Source organism: Amphiura filiformis, chromosome 18, assembly GCF_039555335.1.
Source record: "Amphiura filiformis chromosome 18, Afil_fr2py, whole genome shotgun sequence".
Classification (NCBI taxonomy): domain Eukaryota; kingdom Metazoa; phylum Echinodermata; class Ophiuroidea; order Amphilepidida; family Amphiuridae; genus Amphiura; species Amphiura filiformis.
Genome location: NC_092645.1, coordinates 45,681,122 through 45,702,951, shown reverse-complemented (window position 1 = coordinate 45,702,951; position 21,830 = coordinate 45,681,122). Strand labels below are relative to the sequence as shown.

The 21,830-nt window shown below is 37.1% G+C and overlaps 1 protein-coding gene across 1 annotated transcript; it reads right to left on the bottom strand.

Annotated features, from left to right (window-relative positions):
* Positions 1–1,036: 1,036 nt before the first annotated feature.
* LOC140138726 (sialidase-3-like) lies at positions 1,037–21,533 on the bottom strand. Its single transcript, XM_072160484.1, has 10 exons — positions 21,372–21,533; positions 14,888–15,126; positions 12,738–12,789; positions 10,731–10,901; positions 8,971–9,106; positions 6,035–6,125; positions 5,249–5,335; positions 4,334–4,467; positions 2,410–2,658; positions 1,037–1,937 (listed from the first exon to the last, which is right to left on the bottom strand). Exons 2-10 carry the CDS (start codon positions 15,036–15,038, stop codon positions 1,587–1,589), a joined length of 1,422 nt encoding a protein of 473 aa, XP_072016585.1. The 5' UTR covers positions 15,039–15,126; positions 21,372–21,533; the 3' UTR covers positions 1,037–1,586.
* Positions 21,534–21,830: the final 297 nt, after the last annotated feature.

The following is a 21,830-nucleotide window of genomic DNA, read 5'->3' as shown; positions in this document are numbered from 1 at the left end:
TTCCTCCCAGCTACATACACTTTAAGAAAATATCATTAGATTTATAATATTTACTTCGAGGACTGTTATATATCAATATGTGAAAAATATCAAATTTGAATAATTTGTCATAAAATTTGTATTATATCGTGAATTTCAAAAAATGAAAATTATTTGATATCAGAAAGACATTATTCGTATTTATAATGTAATTCGATATGTCTGATGAGCTCTCATGTCCCCCAAAAATACTGTCGAAACGCTCAAAACGCTCATTCCAGATCCCTTAATTTTCATTGGGGATTTTTGAAATCATCGTTCGTCGAACGATATTCAGGTGACCTCGAGCATTTCATATAAATCAATAGTATCTCGCTATCAGTTGCGCGATATTTAATCCGATTCAACTCATATTCTATTCGTTGCCGTATATATTTTGACGTCACAAAAAGTATTCGAAGCCGAATATTCGACTTCGAATATTCACTATGAACCGACCCTTAGCCTCCGAATCTCTGTGTGAAAGTTTTGGAGCGTAAACTCTCTCATTTGCATAACAAGGAACCACTTTCATAAGAGCCAACGCCCTTTATATCAGTTTAGTTGATCGCCGGTTTGTAATGCCAAAAAACGTTTCAAGACGTGTAAAAAGGGTCCAAAGTTTAAAAAAAATGTTTCCTTTGTGGCTTTTTACCCTTTTTTAAAACTTGGTCCCATTTAGTAAAATCATAAGACTTTTCATGCAACAATTTGCACAAGTTACAATTTTAAGACTGTTCGAAAGAGATACAATATGCAGTAGGCTATGTATCCATTTCACAAACATTTGAAGGTTTGTGTTTTATTATACTGTTTGTTCATGAAGGCCCGGTCACACTATGACGAATAGGGTTGAACTGCAAGCGACGTTAAGCTGCGAATTGCAATTTTGAATTTACCGTCACTCATCCTGTGTTGCCGTTAGTTTTCGCTGACGAATCCGTTCAAGTATCACCTTTTTTTTGAGACACCATTGTCAAAATTGATTTTATAATTATAAGAAAATAATAAAATGATTTCTTTTTGTTCTTTATTTTTCATGCATGATTTCATCCATATCTTGAAAAGCAGTTTACTGCAATGTCCCCACTTTAGTTGTGATTGGCCACAATTGGATGGTCTGCATCCCCTGGGGTCTACATGCGTGAGTCCTATAATAGTTTCCATAATACATTGGACTGTTGGGAAAAGGATAAAGGGATATTAGACTAATGTCCGAAATATGTAAGAGAATTTTAATTCTCTTACATATTTCGAACATTAGTCTAATATCCTTACACTTAAAAGTGTTTTTCCATGGAATTAGGTAAGCCCACACAAACTGACTTTCTTGTGCCCCGCATGGGTGGTTATTCGAATGAATACTTTTCTTCAGAATTAGCTTTAAATTAATATCATTTTATGGCATAAATGACACTGACAACACACAGTGCACAATTAAGAATTAAGGTACCGGTTCCAGTTACATTCTCCCCTGTGAACATAACTAGTACCTTAATTCTTTGTGCACTGATATGCGATGTTTAATACTGCTATAATACTTTCGGTTTTGGTCCGCGTAACACATTTCATCCTGAAGAAAATGGTGACAATTCCGCTATCCCTTGCAACATCCTCTCCAAACTAAACATTTTAAATTGAATTGATTCGTACGCAAAATCTTCCTCACCACCTTCGAATAAAATTGCAAAATTTGGTGAGTAGACTCCAGCATCCGAGTCCCATGTCTCAAAATAAGCCAAGTCTGAGTAGGCACTAGCATTTGCGTGGATAACCCATGGCTTGCTCCACGTTCGGCAGCCATCTTTGCTGATTTTCACCGCCATGTTTCGTCTGAATGATGATGCTGGGTTGGAGAAGACAACCCATGTGTTGGATGGTGAGAGTGGATGTGGGGCTGTGAAACCTATCATGCTGGCCTGTATCAATATAAACATGGATGATAAGAATAATGAGCACAGGCTTTTAAATTTAAATTCATGCGCTATTTTTCACAACTTCAAAAATACATGATATACAATGCCTGAATTATATTAGAAACACAATATGAAGTAAGCAATGTTAAGTCTGCAAAAAAGTAGCGCAGTGTATATGAATACCGAGCATGCGCGCAATTTGCTTTTCTGCAAAAGCGAAAGGGTATAGACGGAGGTCAACGTTCACCAACAAGCATTACACACATTGCACAGCTAGTGACGACAAGGATTCATTCTAGAATGAGTATATACCCAGCTTTACACAATGACTAATTGACATGGTGACAACAAAGTGTTCATGTACCATTACTCAGCCAAACATGGTAGAGTAGGGCCCGTATGTCCATAGAAACTGCAGTACAAATACCCACCCAGTGCACAGATACAAACAGAAAGTAACTTTTATAATACACACCTGACATCCACCACCAGATGTTGGTCTTGTTGTGTTATCTTCCATTAAGAATGGTCCCTGTAGAGTGGTGGTGAAATTTCTCTCGTCAAAATCCGGCTCACGTATTTTATATCCTGGTTCTTGCAGTGACCACTCCAACTTAGGTGTACCGAAACTTTCGCCCTTGTCATTACTGAATGCCAAAAGGCGAGGTTGATCCGGATGTAGTGTCCTTGCATTAATACAGAGTTCATTGTCAAGCTCTACTGCCTGTTTGAAGGGGAAAATCATATTGATTCTACGATCGAAGTATGACATACATGTATCCCTACCTAAGGCTAAATGGAAGTTCATGGAAAGGAATAGCGTGGAAATTGGAAGCTAACTTATACTTCTAGGCTACTTAAATTTGGTACACTCACCGGAGTGCTTTCACCGGTTCAATCGACATCATTAACGTCTGTTTATTGCTCTAAAGATTCGTTGACCTGGTGAAAGCGTCGCGCTGATTGTATCAAATTTGAGTAGCGTAGAAGTATAAGTGAAGAACTGAGCGCAAGAAGACCGTAAGTCCACTTGGCCCCTCAACATGTATACACTAAAGTTACGTATAGTTTCTTAGGGTTTTATAATGTTTAATACATGTTCCAGGGTGAAAACATCATGAAAGGTTGTGAAAGATTTGTTTTGGCCCCTGAACATGTATATAACATTACCAAACTATACGCAACTTTAGTGTATACATGTTGAGGGGCCAAGTGGACTTACGGTCTTCAAGTTTGCTTTCTACATGTAGTTACGTTTACCGCCACGTATTAATATACGTCATTACAAAAACTGGTGTTTGTCCTGTCGAGCACAGCAAGCACATCTTCATTTTTGGACCAATTTAAAAACTTTTTTTCAGAAATAAAAATAAAATTAATCATGCAAATACATTTATGCAACATCTTTATGGGTGGGTGTTCAAATTGATCACTGTCTGTCATGTAAGTACCGCCCAGATCAGATTAAAAAAATAATGCGGTATCCAAACCAGATTTTGAGGACATAAAACGGGGTCTCCAGAACTCAGTGTTCAGTGCCAGAAATAAGTGTTTGGAGCTCAAATTTTAGGGTATTTATTTTTTAAGGATAATTTAGCCAAAAGTCTCCAGGATGTGTGTCACATGCATCTCAGGAATGGAATGAAAAAGAGCTTGGCGTCAGATCTCCGGAATGAAAAAAAGGTCATGAGAACGACAATTTACACCTGTAGTGCAAGTACAAACTATACAAGATTTAAGGTACCAGTTATGTTCATCTCTGTATATCCGAAACAAAGGAAAATATATCGAAATTAAAATCAGCAGTCAATGTCTGTACCTTGTAGCTGAATGACCACTTATTTTCAGAAGTTTTGCGGTTGTTTTTTCAGTGTGATTAAACATACATTCAGTGCTATTCCAATGGTATTACAATCTATTGTATAATTTTTCCGCAGCGTTCAGTTGCAGTGTGATTTTCAGTCTCAATATCTCCAGTTAACAAAAAATAAAAGAGTTTTTTCCGACCATTCCATTCGAACGAGCGGGCCCATACTTTGGAACTCCCTAGAAAAAAAATTAAATACTCAAAGTCCATAAAACATTTCCGCAAACACCTTAAACAAAAACTTATCTCTAAGTACAATTAGGCCATTCTCGAGCACTGTAATTTGTCATGTCTGTTAGTCATTTTTATTTATTTTTGTTGATTTCATAATCTTTGTTTTGTTTTTTCGTCAGGGAAAGGCAATTCTCAGGCCTTATTGGCCTTCCTGCCTTTTCCGGCATATTGTGTTTCTTTATTTTTGATGTAGTTGTATATTTTTATATATGGAAATAAATGAATGAATGAATGAATGAATGAATGAATGAATGAATGAATGAATGAATGAATCTCACAACAACCTGCAATAACTTACTATTGATTCAGTACTAAATATTGCAATGCCGGTTGTATCTTCCATATAGCCAACGCTGCCTCCTGGATGCCATGTGTTACCGTGATCATCACTGTATATCACATTGGATTGAATGATTGTCCCATGTTTAAATTCTGCAAAGTGTAATGTATACATAATGATAGTGAGAAATGGGCGTTGGCTCAATGGCAGAAAAGTTATGAATTGGAAATATTTTGAAACAGGGAAGACTAATTATGATATGCATTGATGTCGCGCATACAGCTTTTTTGCACACCCAATTCGGTAAATATATCTTTGAGCCCATACAACTATTTACCAATGTACATCCTTGACAGCCAAGCTGCGGCTTACTGCCGCCACAATGCTTAAAAGCCCCCATAGAATGAGGGATGGGCCCTTAATATTTTGCGCTCTATCATGTTGGTTTCAATCTGAGTATTAAGTCTGAGTAAAACATAACGTCGTCTCCTGTATAATGCTCTATTGGTGAGGGAGCAAATTGAAACCCCGTGAGCATTTTTTGCTGAAAGTAAGCCACCTATATAGATACCTTAAGGGCCATAACAGGAAAAACATGTTGCCAAACACACCCAATATGGGAAACAGATGAAACAAATCAGAGGGATGGGTATCAATATAAGCAAAACTTCTGATCGGTGTATATTACAACTTACAAAGGAACCGGCAACATTCAACGAATTTAGCTGTGTGGCGAAGCTCAGTGCAGAAACCACCAGGGAACACCTCCTTGTCTACTTTTTAGAATTTCTAGTGCACTTTTTGTATTCCTAGTGATCCATGTTTTTTTGCAAATCTAGCACTTCTGTGGAGATGGTAATTTTTGCTATCAAACTTTACCAACTTCTAATACCTATACTAGTATTTGCTGTTTTCCTTCTATGTGCTGCATACCTATTTGTTTTGAGTCAGTCACGTTTGACCAAAATCTACCGGGCACTATGAGCCTGCCTGATTTCATCTGAATGCCGTGCCCAGGACCTACAAAGAAAAATTGGTGATTAATATGGCCGAGTGGTTACGGTCTCTTAAACCTGAGGTGCTGGGTTCGAATCCCAGGCAGGATCACTTTTTCTGCTTGTCTCCTTTATTATTTGCGACGGCGAATCTGATGTCACCTGATATTCATTTATATAATTCCCGTCGATCATGCCACTATTTTCCGTGTTAGCTGTTTTGTTTGTGAACATCAACAGATTTCATTATCTTTTCCATTATCCTTTCGTCACAAATATCAAACTTTGTGTGTTCTAACTACTCAATCACTAAATACATACGGTAGTTTAAAGAAAATGGAACATCGCTTACTCTGGAAGATATTTGAAATGTGTGCAAATTAAGCATGAACCAGTAACTAATGTATCATAAATTCCTTATGACGGCTGCACTGTACCTGATGGAGCACAGAGCGATGTCCCTGGCTTGATGTGTTGTATTGCTTCATGATTCAATAAAGCTGTACTGTACCTGGAGCATAGAGCTATAGCATTGGCTCGATAAGTTGTATTGCTTCATGATTCAATAAAGCTATACTGTACCTGGAGCGTAGAGTGATGGCCTTGGCTTGATGAGTTGCATTGCTTCATGATTCAATAAAGCTATTCTGTACCTGGAGCATAGAGTGATGGCATTGGCTTGATGAGTTGTATTGCTTCATGATTCAATAAAGCTATACTGTACCTGGACCATAGAGTGTTGCCTTTGGCCTGATGAGTTGTATTGTAGGACTCAAATCTTGTGGCTCTGTCCAAGTTAAACCTAAATCAAAACTCTTTATTAAATAGTAACAGAAATACAAAATAAAATTATTTATGGGCTAACAGAGTACATCATATGTAGAGTAGGGGAGAATCTATGATCACAGAAAAGATATTCGCGGATTAGAAGAGTCATCCAAATTATCAGTTTCATATCGAGGTTTCAAACCAGAAAGCCGTAACTCACTATGACCAACTCTCACAAAATGAGCATAAAGTTAGCTCCTTGCTTTGTTCTTCAATAAATTTCTTTCACAATGTCTTTTGTTTTTTATTGAATTTTGTCATGATTAATGGACTGTATATTTTAGTGGCCTGGCGACTTTATGCTCATTTCGTGGGAGCAGATGATTGTGAGTTGAGGCTTTCTGGCTTTTGCAATGCTAGTAAATTTTTGTGTGTGGCACATGTACAACTAACCGGGTGAGAATTATTGTTACCACCAATGACATACTAGTAAATTCTCTAGAATTTTCATGTTGAAAGCTAAATTGAAGAATGTGTGCTGAATAGGTCTACATTAAATTCATACGTGTAAGGGATCAATGGAAACCACATCCACAGAGTTTCGCAACAATCCAACAATCTATATTCAGACGACCCTTAAAAATATTTGCTGCCCAAGGGTGATCATAACAAATTCATGACAATCCATATATCTATTATCGGTAACTGTTAACTTTGGTATGACCTTGATGGCTTTGGTGGTTAACTGTGACTACGTTTTATGACACGACTTTGAACATTCTGACCATCCAACACTATATACTTAGTCGACCTTAGATGACTTTTAACAATTTTGGTGCAGAATTGTGATCGACAATCTGACAATCTACACTTTGAAAGCCAATTCAGTGATATGTTATCCGGACAAAAGTAAAAAATCATTAAATTTCAAAAATTTGGTACCTTTTTCATTCATAGATATGCTAACATAGCCTGGTAGTGGTTCAGCCAAAGGCTATGTATTTAAGACAAAATAAGGCATTTTACATGAATCTGTAATTTACATATTGACAGTATATAAATTAGCTACATGTATTTGAGTGGGGTTTCAACTTCGTCAATACTGCTGTTTACTTTGAAAAACTAATTCCATTTTGTTATTATAACCTCCAGTAATTAAAACAGATCTCCCAGAAAAAAAAGAGTAGTGATGAAACAGTTGACCTAATGTGGAATACATGCACTGACTCTCTAAAAGTCTAAGAATATAAAGGTTTTGAATTTACATAGTTCAATCATGGAGGTATATAAATAAATGGAGAATGATCCAGCCAAGCCTCCTTTGTACTACGTTGGTTATGACCAATTATTGTTGAATAGGCAATTTCAGGTTTATATTGATTATGCTAAGCTGATTACATTGTGAAGTCTGTTTCACTGGCCATTGATTTCAATGGGGTAAAATGAAGTTTATACTTGGAAGGTGCTCATGTTTCATAAAATTTTGATCTCAAAATCTCATTTTCGCCAAAAATTGAGTGCTTAAATTCTGAGACTAGTATACCTAGGTTTAGGTATACTAGTCTCAGTTAAATTGCATCAAGAAATCAGTCTTTTTGAAAAAAGAAACACCTTATCTGTTGTCATCTTGTGACTCCCTACATTTTGGTCATGAAAAATTTAATTATGACTTTTTTTTCCCAAAAAGTTATGACCCCCCCCCCGTATATTTGGAACCCCTCCCTTCAAAGAAAATGATAGCCCCCTAATAATATTAATATAATCATTTAGGCCTAAATACTGATAATTATTTATTATAAAATGAGAAGTTTAATGATGATGATCTAGGCGGCCTATACGATTTCATGACAATACAGAATTATAAATTAAAAAAACAATAACATGACATATCCATCATGGCACTCAATTAATTTGACCGGAAGCTTCAACCAAAATCACGGTTATCATACACTAAACTATGAGAAACTGTTTAAACAAAGTATGTAGGGCCTATACATTCTGTATATCAATTTCTCTCTAGAAACGATTGTCTGATCATCACTTTTGCTTGAATTCTGAAGTACTTCCGGTAAATTTTGCTCGCTCGTAACTCAAATGGCCCAAATTGGCCCAACATAATTTTTTCACAATCGGAAGGTAAAAACGTTTTGCTTTCATTTGCACTATATTTGAACTCCCTCAGACCCCGTAAGAGCGTAATATATGAACATGAAAACTAAGTATATTTGTCAAGTTACGGCACAACTAGTGTAGAAAACAGTTTCATAACTTGAGAACAGAACATCCGAATTTCTTCGGGTTTTCGCACGATCATACATTGAAACTATAAGCTATCAAAACTGGTGACTTTGAACATCTGATTGACTAGCTGACGTCATTATACAGTCTCTTTTACAAGGCTTCCGGTACGGGTCAATGTAGGGTCAATTCCTATGAGGAAATTTTGGGAGTGACAATCAATGAACCATGGTAGAGGCTCATAACCATCGTGGAGATCAATAGCTTGGCTGAAGTGGCTGGTCAATTCAAGTTTGGTGACTCATTGAATAGAGGTAACGGGATAATCTCCACTTAAGAGATTAGAATTATGGCGATCATTCTCCATTTATTTATATACCTCCATGGTTCAATCTGATCATCATGTAATCACATGTAGTGTAAGTGAAATATTCCACCCAAACTCAAACTTAACTTGAGCTCTTTATAACTTTAAACTATTATAACTACTAAACTCAACTTCAACGCTAGACTCAACTATAACTCTTTAATTAAAACTCTAAATCCAGCAATAGTTCTAACTACAACTATAATGAATCCAACTTCAATTATAAATCATTATAAACCTACAACTACAAAGTCAATGATAAAAATACATTATAAAAACTGCCTTACCTTTATAGCCATCAGCTTGGGAGTGATTGTTTCATTGGCAAGCTCATCCCATAAATTAATATGGGATGGATGGACATTAAAAACCAGTAGGATCATGTCGACTACAGTGTCTATTGTTGCTTGCGGACTCATCATTCTGGGCATCAAAAGAAATATGTAATAATTACTGTTTATATGAGATACCTTTCGGTAGTGAGTATTTTATCGGCAAGCCGAACTTAAGTTTGAAAATGTGTAATGTGAAAATGAAGATCAATTGAAGCCATTTTGGAATTGTTCAAAATTAATGTCCAATTAAAATTTTGCATCATTTTTACACTTTTATTAATTTACACAAACAAAAGGACCCGAACTCAATTTGCAAAATTTGAAATACTACACTTTCATATCAGACATAAGACTCGCAATTTCAGTTAGCATGCATGGATTGATGTTAAAGTCAGCCCAAGCCTATGCCGGATTGCCGATGGGCTTAAGGTGGAATATGAGGATGTTTCTGGAGATTTGCTCTGAGCCTGATTTCAATAGATTAATTGAGTAGGGCAAAGTACACTGACGATCAATATGTTTTGTTTGAATCAAATCAGATTATGGTTTTCATAATACATCAATTTATACCGTATTATCTTTGTATCTTATGCTTTATTAACAAGCATTTGTCCCATTCAATTAGCACTGAATTTGCCCAATTTTCTCTGAAGTTGTTCAGAGACACATAACTTTGATTATTGGCAGCTAAACACGCTACTTTTGCGCCGCTTCAACATAATTATGTTCAAGGATTTTACACCAACCTCCCCATGTCACAAAACTATTTACGCCATTGCTGTCTACCCCCATACACCCCCATACACCCCCACACACACCCCACACACGTATAAAGTCCTGCACCGTCATCGCTGATCTAATGGGCCCGTGCGGTCATTTTGTTCCGGGCCCATTGTTCTCGGCGGCACTGTCTGCAAAGCATTCACAATTCCATCAACAATGGAGGAAGCATTTAGAAGGGGTACAGACACATTTTGTTCTGGTGTTACTGAGACATTTGTGCTAACTTCAAAACAAGTCATTTTCAGACTATTTGAGCTCAAAATGAAGGTGAATGTTTGCAATTTAACCCTATTTTGCTCCCCAAACACGGTGGTTTTCAGGCTAAAAAGGAAGACGCATAAGGTATTATTGCTTTATTGTTTCTTGTATTAAGACTTCCAGGATAAGCAATCTCTATTGACAAATTTACACCCCCACGTCCTTAAACCACCTGAATTATATAATGTAGTTCAACTGGTCTCTTTGACAAAAAAAAAGTGCTCATAATTATCATACCTCTATCCATCCCAAGAGAAATACATTGGCTTGCAAATAGTAACATAATTATGAGAAATTACTGTTGATTATATTTGACATTTTGAAGACACAACATGATATTGCCCTTCTCTATCTAGCTGAAATAATTATGAGCCCCCGGTAAAAATTTCCAAACGGCTCGCAAAAATCGTTGCCCCCCCCCCCCTTTACACATGCCACACGGTCATGCTATGGTCCGATCCTTTGATGTGTGCATGACTGTCCGGCACGCCATGTACGTACTTGTGTATTATGAATATTACGACGGTTTATGCATTTGATTCAAAATCTCGGATTCTCAACAAATATTACAACATGGCTTTAACCTTTTTGTGCATCAGGCAGCTAATGTTGGTAGCCTATGTGTACTCCAAGCTGTCAATATATCAATTTCAATCCTTCATTTTTTTTACCTGTACCCGCTCTGACTTGCTACAATTTCCACTGGCCCCCACTCAACTTTCCAGTCTTTTCTTCTTCCACGTCGTAAGATAATATCCATTTCCCCAATGTCGCGATAGGTTTCTTTACGACCTTCAGCAAAGGCAAAGAACATGTCATGATGGTAGACTAGAGCAGGTATTCTGAAAACAAAAGAAAAAAGAATGTTGATAGTGTAGGCAAGCCCTGGAAAATGCTATACAAAAGTGTGTGGTGTTGCGCCGAAATCACGGGATTTCGGCAAAAAACTTTCGGCAAAAGGAAATTTGTTGCCGAAATCACGGGACTGCCGAAATCCCGGGATTCAACTTAAATAGGCCTACATCAACAAAATGCAAGACATGCGCTATAACATTTATTGGTAGGTGTTGTCCGATTTTCTCTAGCAATGACATAGGCATCAAGACTTGTAATGTTCAAAGTATGACGTCCCTGTCTTCAGATGGAGTTGCATAACAAAAAAAAACTTTGTTTGATAATGTGAATTCTCCTTGGTGTATGTGGCTACTGATGTACATGGCAACATACACCAAAAGCTTAAATCTTCTGCAAACTAGTATCATTTATGGGGAGCCACATACTGGTCGAGTTTCACGCTATACTGGTCCCATCAGGACCCAAGCGTGTCTCCACACGGAGCGACCGTGTAAACAAACTGGTCGAGTTTCACGCTATACTGTTCGAGTTTAACGATATACTGGCCCAGTTTTCAGGCTATACTGGTCTAGTTTCACCACCGTCCGAACGTCGAGTTTTTCTGGGCGCACATCACTAAAATAGTCGTCAGTAAAATACTACTATATGTTTAAAAACAATTTGGGTAAACCTTTTCAGGTTTTACAATATTGTACGGCCCACTGGGTTTTTTTCTCGCTTAAGTTGGACTCCCTACTATTTTGTGTCGTTGTTTCTGAGACTAAAATATCAGGTATATTAGTCTCAGGTTGTTTTGCCCTGATAATCATGTTGAAAAGGTTATTGCGTTATATTTAATGTGTAAAAATGTAAAATAAATATAATGAAATTAAAGGAAAATTGAGCAGTGTTTTATTTTAAAGTTTCTGGTCACTTTTTCTTTTTCCTATGAAGCCTATAAGTTAAAGCTCTTTTTCTAGCTTTTTATATAGGCCTGCAAAACTTTATAAAACCCCGCTTTTGCTGCGCAATTTACCCCTCTTTCGCGTCCTACCAGACGGTGCGTGGAATACTTTTTAGTTTTTGTTTTAGCTTGATCATGGTGTTGATGGTTGAGGAAGCCAAACAGGCTGGGCACATTATGAAGAGATACCTGTAATTGACTTGACTTGAGTTGCTTTTTATAGTCGTTTGTTAAATGGTATCTGTGCTAGCCATAGGCATCAACATAAAAAGTCCATGTTTTGAGATATTCAACTGAGATATATTAAACTGTTCAAAATATCACCTGTCTTTAGACCATTCAACCAATACTAGGCTTGTTTGTACTCACTTGTATGTATTTTTTTTACTGATTCCAAATATGGTCATGACAGTTTACACTTCTGACATTTTTAAAACAAAATTTGAAACTTGTCGTCTGCAGTTGACACCCGTGTGGGGAGAGTTAAAGCCATAATGTACGATCTTATAATACGAAATTGGTTAATTTTTTTCAAACCTGATTTTTTTTTGCATATTTGTAATGTTTACACATGTCCCAACTTGCACCCACATAGAATCGCCCAAATTTGTTGTCTTTGTAGGTCAACAGAGTAAAGTTCGACATAGTATCATATATAATTTAAAAATTATGATAATATGTCCTCCCACATATAACTGCGTGTTAAATTGCCAAAATAACCAGTGGGGTTTCTTTCACTTTACCTTGTTCCCCTTAGTTATTACTAATATTATTTCAACATTTTGAATAAAGAATAAACAAATTAAAATTTGACGGAAATCGTACATTAAGGCTTTAATAGAGTCTATGATTGTGGTTATCTTAACTTTCAGTTCCTTACCTTGTTGTATTGTAGAGTGTATTGTCGACATTCATATCTTGATAAAATAATGCTGCAATAGGAAGAATAAAAAGTGCAATAAATGAAATATGATTTGGCAATTTCAGAATGTTCCATTTGTATTAAAACACAAGAACTGTTTTTATATGTATTGTATTTTCAAATAATTGAACACAGATTTCAAAATTAGAATATTGTATGACCCGATCGACAAACCCACCCCCACTTTACATCATTAAATCTGAGATTTTGATATTAGTTGACAGATTATATTTTTCTCATTACCCCAATAACATTTTTAAAAATGGTAAAAAGTGGTGTATCACCAGTACCACTGGGGGTATTTTTTATGGGACATTGTTACATTTTCATCATCTTTATGAAAAGGTGGAGCAATATAATCAGGGGATCTTTATGGAAAGGTGGGGCAATATAATCAGTGGGTCTTTATGGCAAGGTGGAGCAATATAATTAGGGAGGTCTTTATGGAAAGGTGGAGCAATATAATCAGGGGGTTTTATGGAAAGGTGGAGCAATATAATTAGGGAGGTCTTTATGGAAAGGTGGAGCAATATAATTAGGGAGGTCTTTATGGAAAGGTGGAGCAATATAATCAGGGGGGTTTTATGGAAAGGTGGAGCAATATAATTAGGGAGGTCTTCATGGAAAGGTGGAGCAATATAATCAGGGGGTTTTTATGGAAAGGAGGAGCAAATATAATCAGGGGGATCTTTGTGGAAAGGTGGAGCAAATATAATTAAAGGGTCTTTATGGAAAGGCGGAGCAATATAATCAGGGGGTTTTATGGAAAGGTAGAGCAATATAATCGGAGGATCTTTATGGAAAGGCGGAGCAATATTATAATCAGGGGGTTTGATGGAAAGGTGGAGCAATATAATTAAGGAGGTCTTTATGGAAAGGTGGAGCAATATAATTAGGGAGGTCTTTATGGAAAGGTGGAGCAATATAATTAGGGAGGTCTTTATGGAAAGGTGGAGCAATATAATTAGGGAGGTCTTTATGAAAAGGTGGAGCAATATAATCAGGGGATCTTTATCGAAAGGTGGGTATATACAGGAATGCAGTAGCTTTTGGTTGCTATACGTCTGACATATAGCAAAGTATCGGGATCTTTACAACGTAACGAGTAAGTTGATATGATGATATACATGGTTGATCATTTTGACCATTTTGAAATTTTGACCCCTACTTGACCCCTACAGGGAAGGGGTCAAATGCCTAAAAATTTTGCCAAAATATAAATCGTCCCTAAATGATTTCAAAACCTCCAGTAACTCATTTTCGCCAAAATGGTCGTTGAGTCGTTTTTCCACTAGGGTCTTCATTTTCAGTCTTGTCAATTTTTAGAAACTAGTTAGGATATTATTTTAATATTTTCTCCAAAATTATGGTAAACATAATTATATTAAACTCTTCATATTTTGTTGTTTGTTCTTGTTGTTGTTGTTTTTGTTTATTTTGTTTGTTTGTTTGTTTGTTTTTTGTTTTTGAAATTTTCCATAATTTGGCAAATGTAAAATGTGATCAGACCAAAATTGTTTTTGAAACCTCGACCAGCCGCACATCCCTACCCATCCAAACTGAAGTCAATCTCCAGGAATAATATAACCCATTACTTTTTGCTTCTGTTTCTACAGTGGTTGCCGGTTTATCACCTTCTGTTTCTACAGTGGTTGCCGGTTTATCACCTTCTGTTTCTACAGTGGTTGCCGGTTTATAACCTTCTGTTTCTACAGTGGTTGCCGGTTTATAACCTGTAGTCCCTACATCATCGCTGACTTTCCCTGATGGATCATCATATATCCAACTCTTTGGAGCCATCTTGCGTCTTACTGCCCACAGCATTTTCAAGCTTCGCAATTTTGGAAACTGATTCGGATATTTTTTAATATTTTCTCCAAAATTATGGTTAACACAATTATATTAAACTCTTCATTTTTGTTGTTGTTGTTGTTGTTGTTTTGTTGTTTTGTTTGTTTGTTGTTTCTTTCTTCTTTTTTTTTAATTTTTCGGAATTGTGCAAATATAAAATTTGATCAGATCAAAAATAAGTTTGCTACAAAGCCGCACATCCCTATCCATCCAAACTGAAGTCAATCTCCAAGAATAATGTAACTCATATTGCTTACCTTCTGCTTCTGTTTCTACAGAGGTTGCTGACTTATAACCTACATCATCGCTGACTTTCCGTGCTGGATCACAAAATATCAACGATACCGATATTACCGATAATACCAACAATCCACAGCTTAGAATGAGGAGTACCAGTGTGTTTTTCATGTTGATGATATGGGGCTGTTTCTAGTTTTACCCTTTAAGTTTATATAGTCTTGGTGGGGTTCTTCTTGTTAACATACCAGTTGTGACACTGTAGATTCAAAGGATAAATGTCAAAATTCAATGGAAAAATATCAAGACTCGTATGGTTCATTGATACACAAAGCATACAATCTAGTCTTAAGACAGATTCAGGACGACCCGCCTAAGGTACAAACTCGTCCCGATGCTACAAAGTGGTCCCATGGACCCATTAACATACTGGCCCACACATACAAAATTGCCCCAGTGTTAATTTTAATGGAAGGTACTGATTACCTGCGTTCACTCGGACATCCGGGAACATTGACCCCTTCGTCCCCTTTGCACAAGCGCGCGAATAGCAACCAGTTTGAGAAAGTGGAACTACACATGCGTACACTGGTTTTAAAAGGCTATTTCCCCTTTGTGACGTCAGCCCGACCAAGAGAATACAGGGTGTCACAAAAAATTACCGGGTGAATGAATTTAAACATAAGTCGATCGAGAAGTTGACATCCGAATCAAAATATTAAAAAAGCAGCACGTACGGTAGCTCATTTGTTTTACTATAACTATTACTTTAATTATCCTACTATAAAATTACTTCAAAGAATGATGCAATCGACGGCACGTTATCCCGTGTGATGGTAGTGGAATTCGCCAGGTTTTACTGTGCGGTGATTGAAACTTCTGGTGTCAATTTTGCTTTATTTTGCAACTTTTGGACTTGACATGAATACTTGATGTACTACTAGTCGTATGGTCTCTTGTAGCAGGTCCCGGTTTGTATATTTGGGACCAGTTGCTATATTGGGGCCAGTTTGAACCTGGTCCCAGTTATAACAATAATAATATTAATAAAACGGCATTTATCCACGCTTTCTGGATTATCATCCCTCAAAACGCGCCACGGGTCGATAGGCTGCCAAGCCCCTAAAGCGCCTGTCACACTACACCGGATCGGTCTTCCGTACAAGAAACGGATGGTATTTTATCCGTTGTTGTTCGTCAATGTTCGTTATATGTTCTGCTATCATCCGCCAAATGCGTTTTGTGTAAGGTGGTGTTCGTTAAGTCCTTCGGCAAGTTTTGTGCATGGACAGGTGGAAAAATCATGATAAGCCTCACCGGATCGGCACTACGTACAAGAAACGGATGGTATTTTAGCAAATCCGTTAGTGTTCGTCAATGTTCGTTTTATGTTATTTGTTCGTCCTGCTATTATCCGCCAAATGCGTTTCGTGTTAGATGATGTTTGTTTAGTCCGTCGACACTCCGTTTCAAGTTTTGTGCATGCACAAAACTTGAAACGGAGTGTGGCGGATATACATGTTCGGAAGTTGTCCGATGTGTTTTCGTACTGTCCTGTATATATTCCCTGGGTTTGTTCGTTATTCTTTCGTTTATATACCGCAGGTGTTCTGGAGGTTTCGCAGGTGCTTGTGCCGGATGTAGGCCTATTACTGGCGAACATGTGCATCGATCATGGGGGGGGGGGCACTTTCTGAAGGGTGTGGGACGCAATATCAAATTCCCCCCAGTAGTGACTGACAAGTAGCAAAAAAGGGCAAAGGAGAGAAAAAAAGAAAAGAAAGTGGGAGAAAAATTGAAGAGAGAAGAGAAGAGAAGAAAAAAAGTTAGATTGCAGGTAATTTAGTAGGCCCATGTAAGTAGTAGTTTTAGTGATTGACAAGAAAGAAAGAAAGAAGAGAAAAGGTTAAATTGCACGTTATTGAGTAGGCCCAGGACAGTAGTAATCCTAAGTATAGACCTGTGATTATTATAGGCAGTGCTTAAAGGTGGGTCCTTAGCCCAAAAGCCTGCGAAAATTACTGCCGGCCCGTCGATATGCAGGGCCCGTGACATTTTGTCACCAGAGTCAGTATTTAATACGGGCTTAGGTATATTACTGACTTTAACATATCAATCCATGCATGCCTTACCTGAAATTACGAGTCTGAAGTTATATCTAAGTGTCAGTGAACCAGTGTAACATTTTAAATTGTGCAAATTCGGTAGTTCGGGCCTTTTAGTTTTTGTTTAAGGCAATAATTAATAGTGTAAAAATGATGCACCAAAAAACTATTTTCCAAATTTTTTCATTTTAAAACTAAATTTGTACACAATAGACCTAATAATGTAAATACAGTCCCCATGCAAATGGCTTCAATTGGACCTTCATTTTGAAAAATGGACAAGTCTTCCTTTTTTGCTTCTGCTTTGGACATCCACGCGTTATGTTTAAAACAATTGTTTATATATGCAATAATCAATTAGGCTTTCGTTTCACCAATTTGGGGCGTTTTCAAACTAAAAATTTCACCCGCTATATGTATTCTAATGCTATCCGATTCTGCTTCTTTCTTCTTCTGGCAACAAAAACTAGGTTATTTCAAAATGCTTCTCCTCCTACATGTTACAGCCTACAATCATGTAACTTGCACATATGTATCGTCTATATCCAGTGCCTATAGGGTGTAAACAGAATTGGGGTTATAGATTATTAAAGGGGCATTTCTGGTATATAACCAAATACAGGGTGTCCCAGAATGATATATACCGGGAAAGATGGCATTTTTAGGTATGAAGGGCATGTTGAATGGTCATATTGTTTTGCATTTTAAGTTCTACATATATTTAGCTTTCTCAGATTTTTTAGATTTTAAAAATTGGACGTTTCTAGTAGAAGTTATAGAAGATTGTGTAAAAATGATGAATTCTAAGTTTTGACAACGTAACCTATTTTGAAAATCTGTAACATTACTAACCGTTCAGCACAAAGTTATTTGGAAAAAGTTATGCACGTGTTTTAGTTGTGCCCTGTTCATATTTCCACTAAATAGCCGATATCTATCTATTATTTATGACGTTACGAAGCAATCATTATATGGAATTAAGGATTTGTGGCCATATCCCATTCTCTCTTTGGCGGTAGTTTTAAATATAGTTATTGTGGTGTGAGGTCCATGTCATTTGAAATGCTTGTAGAGATCGAACTGGTTGTCGTACAGAAAAGACGGCTCCTCAATTTACTGTACAGCAGCGTGGATTTCTTTCAAAAACTTACTGGCAAACCGGCAGCTATGTTGAGACGCAAAGAAGATTCATTAGACGATAGTGTATAACGTAAAGAAGTTTGACGAGCACGGAACTGTCAGGAATCGGCAGAGTGAAGCTTCAGGTGCTCGTAAGACTGTAAGAACTAGAGCGAACATTGCAGCTGTCCGGCAAGCTTTAAGGCGCAACCCCAATTACAGTAGTTGTCGTCGAAATGCTGTGCCAAACATCCCACGTTCTTCATTTAATCATATCGTGCCATTTTTCAAAGGTATGCGAGTCGTTTTTCATCGATTTTACATTATTGCATGCCACACCAAAACAAATAAAGGTTGCGTGTTGAAATTAAAAGAATAAGTAGGAGACATGTCCAACATTATATTGCTGGTATCAGAAATAGATACACTGCCCGTCTTCTATTTTTAGTTATTTTTGCAAACACGGTACAAATCATTCTGGGACACCCTGTACCTTCAAAATGCTTCTTCTGCCACATATTACATAGCACAATGACGTCACTTGTACATATGCATCGGCTTTACCAAGTGCCTACATGTATAACTTGAACATGGAATTGGGGTCAAATGTCATTAAGGGGGGTAAAATATTACAATTGCATTATCTGGACATCTGTAAAGGGTATGGGGCTCAAACTCGGTGACAACACATCTTATGACCAGGTGAACATTTTGTAGGGGTCAGGTCAAAGGTCATGCAGAGGTCAAATTGAAGCAATGCATTTCCTGGACATCTGTAAAGGGTACGGTGCTGAAACTTGGTGACAATAAATCAGGGGAACATTTTGGAACACTTTGCAGGGGTCAGGTCAAAGGTTATCTGGGGTCAAATCTTATAATTTCATTTTCTGGATATCTGTCAGGTGTATGGAGCTCAAACTCGGTGACAACAAATTTCATGACCAGGGGAACATTTTGCAGGGGTCAGGTCAAAGGTCATGCAGAGGTCAAATTTTGGAAATGCATTTTCTGGATATCTGTACGGGACACGGGGCTCAAACTCCGTGGCAACAAACTTAATGACCAAGGGAACATTTTGGAACACTGTGTAGGGGGCAAGTCAAAGGTTATCAGGGGTCAGATACCTCTAAAACACCAACATGCCCCAGTTAGGTTTGTGGTCTATGACCACCATTCGCCACTAGTTGTAACTGATAAGCTGACAATACTGGTGAAATGGCAGAATCAAAATACATGTTGTATGCATTTTCGATGCAATGAATTGAATTGAAATGAAAGAATGAAAACATTTCGATTCAATGCATTGAATTGAAATTAAAAAAATAAAACTTCGATTAAATTCATCGAATTGAAATGAAAAAAGGCCAAAAATTCCAGATCTAATTCCTATTCCAATGTATTGAAATTGCATTAGTTGTACTGATCTAGATCTTTTTCTGGTCGAAGCATCACATTGGATTGTGACCTTGTTGCTTGGGTCATTATACGAGGGGCAGTCAGTATGTTTTAAGAATTGACTCGTGACGTCATTTGTGGATCGTTTTCATGGCATTTCTCAATGATTACATAAACACTGTACCTTTGTCTTTCAAACAACACATGTAAAAATTATATCACACACATGATTACGTAACAGCATTAGCATAAAATCAATGGTCTAGAGTCACCTGGTGAAATTGAGTCGTTTTTGTTAAGGAAAATAAGAGGCTGAAATGAGGTATTGTTGTATTTTTTATTTTTTCTCGGGAATTAAAGAATGGAGAATGCCGCCTTTTGGAACAGTAATAGAACACAAACTAGCAGTTCATTAAACCATGTTTGTTGGGCTGTAAAGGTTTTACTTTATTTAAAATGCGTGGTCAAATATGTCTTATTTTTGACCAAAACAAGGCTTTTCTTTCTTTAAAAATCTTGATATTGCCAAAAATAACAAACGTGGAAATTTAAATTTTTTGCCAGTTCTGTTGACTAATCTCCAAACATTTAAACGGGAGACTCCCTAGAAAATATTTGAATCCGTGATTAAAATATAACTGTTATTCTACCATTGTTACATTTATACAAAAAGTAGTGGTACAAAGAGAGAGGCCATCGTTTGAATGAGAAATTTATTTTTAAAAGTTTTCTGTTCATTTCAGGTTGAGATCATCCATAAAAATTCATATGAATATTTAAATCACAATTTTCATAGCATTTTGTAATATTTTAGGCCCTATTTACATGGAATTTTGAAATTTTCGTGCATTTCCACCATGTTGTATCGGTCATCCCACCTACGCATGCGCAGATTGTTGTTTGATTTGCACCAGTTATCATCGCACTGAGTACCAGCTCTCACACGTGACCAGTCATTAAATTTTAGTCTGTTTCATTTTGGAGATAATTGATGTCATTTGTAATAACTGCTTTTTCATTTTCGCCATTTTTGCAGAATAATTTCGCTTCCATTCAAGCCCTAACGTTGTTGAAGTTTCCAGACGTCCCATTTCCACCAAAGTGTAATGGCAACTCTCATATTTTACCAAATGCAAACTGAGGACCTAGTGTTTATTCCTGCCCAAAACTAGCCATATGCACCTTGTACTTTTGCCGTTCTCGGACATTGCAAACACGTGTTTTTTCTGTAATTTAAAAGGCCCGCCTTTTTGTGTGATTTGGCAGTGTCCATAGACTATTGATTTTATGCTAATACTGTTACGTAATCATGTGTATGATATAATTTTTACATGTGTTGTTTGAAAGACAAAGGTACAGTGTTTATATAGTCATTGAGAAATGCCATGAAAACAATCCACAAATGACGTCACGAGTCAACTCTTAAAACATACTGACTGCCCCTCGTAGTATTGAAACACTAGTGCAATCGTCACCAATTCTTTGATCTGTTGATCTGCTCCTTGGCCTTATCGTAGTAGAGTAGCCACACTAACACGTGCAGCCAGGGCTGAGCTGGGTAGGAATTTTGTCAAGTAGGTTACAAACCCTAGGATGCGCTGCCCAGGGCATAGAAATGATATTTCCTGTCTGGGAACTTAAACTGTGTTGCTTTTAATTTTCTGTAAAATTTGTGACAAAATGCATTCCGATCCGATCCAATATGGGTAAAAAAAAAATATATATAAAAAATTATTTTTAAAATTTTTCGGGCGACTTTGGAGGACCACTGGATCTATTCTGAAGGATCATTCACAGTTAATTTGAAAAAACAAATTAGAAAAAAAAACCCGAAACAATTGATGTTTGTTATCCCTAATATGCAAATCATTAAACCAATGCTTACCTTTTCATCTATCATATAATGCATTGGTTTTCCATGCATTTATGCGTGTCCTTGCACCATATGGCCTATTATCTTTGCAGAATATACCATTTACATGTATTTAGCTATATACCGGTAGCATCCATGATGAGCATCTGCGCTGTGAGCGCTTAGCTTACGTGGTTACTGAGCCAGTGCAATATCCAGGGTATCAACATGGTTATATGAGGTCTCTTGCACTGAGCAGGTTGCCATGGTAAATGATCCGGAGCCTAGGGGTCCAGCTAATGGACGCACCATTAGGGACTGTGCAATAATTGTGAGCCCTGGGGGAGAGGGAAATTAGGGGGGGGGGCAAGCAATTTTTGGCAAACCGAGAGGGGGAGCAAGCTAATTTTGAAACACATTCATGGGGCGTCTTTTGAATAAAACGCTCTAGGGTCTTTTTATCTTTTCAGTTTTTTTTTTTTTTTCGTTTTC

Excerpts from the sequence above, each read along its gene's own strand:
- LOC140138726 (XM_072160484.1), bottom strand. The coding sequence starts at position 15,038 with ATGAAAAACACACTGGTACTCCTCATTCTAAGCTGTGGATTGTTGGTA. Across the intron at positions 6,126-8,970 it reads CCAAGCTGATGGCTATAAAG|AGTTTTGATTTAGGTTTAAC; the intron begins GTAAGGCAGTTT and ends TATTTAATAAAG. Across the intron at positions 2,659-4,333 it reads TATTTAGTACTGAATCAATA|GCAGTAGAGCTTGACAATGA; the intron begins GTAAGTTATTGC and ends CCCTTCAAACAG.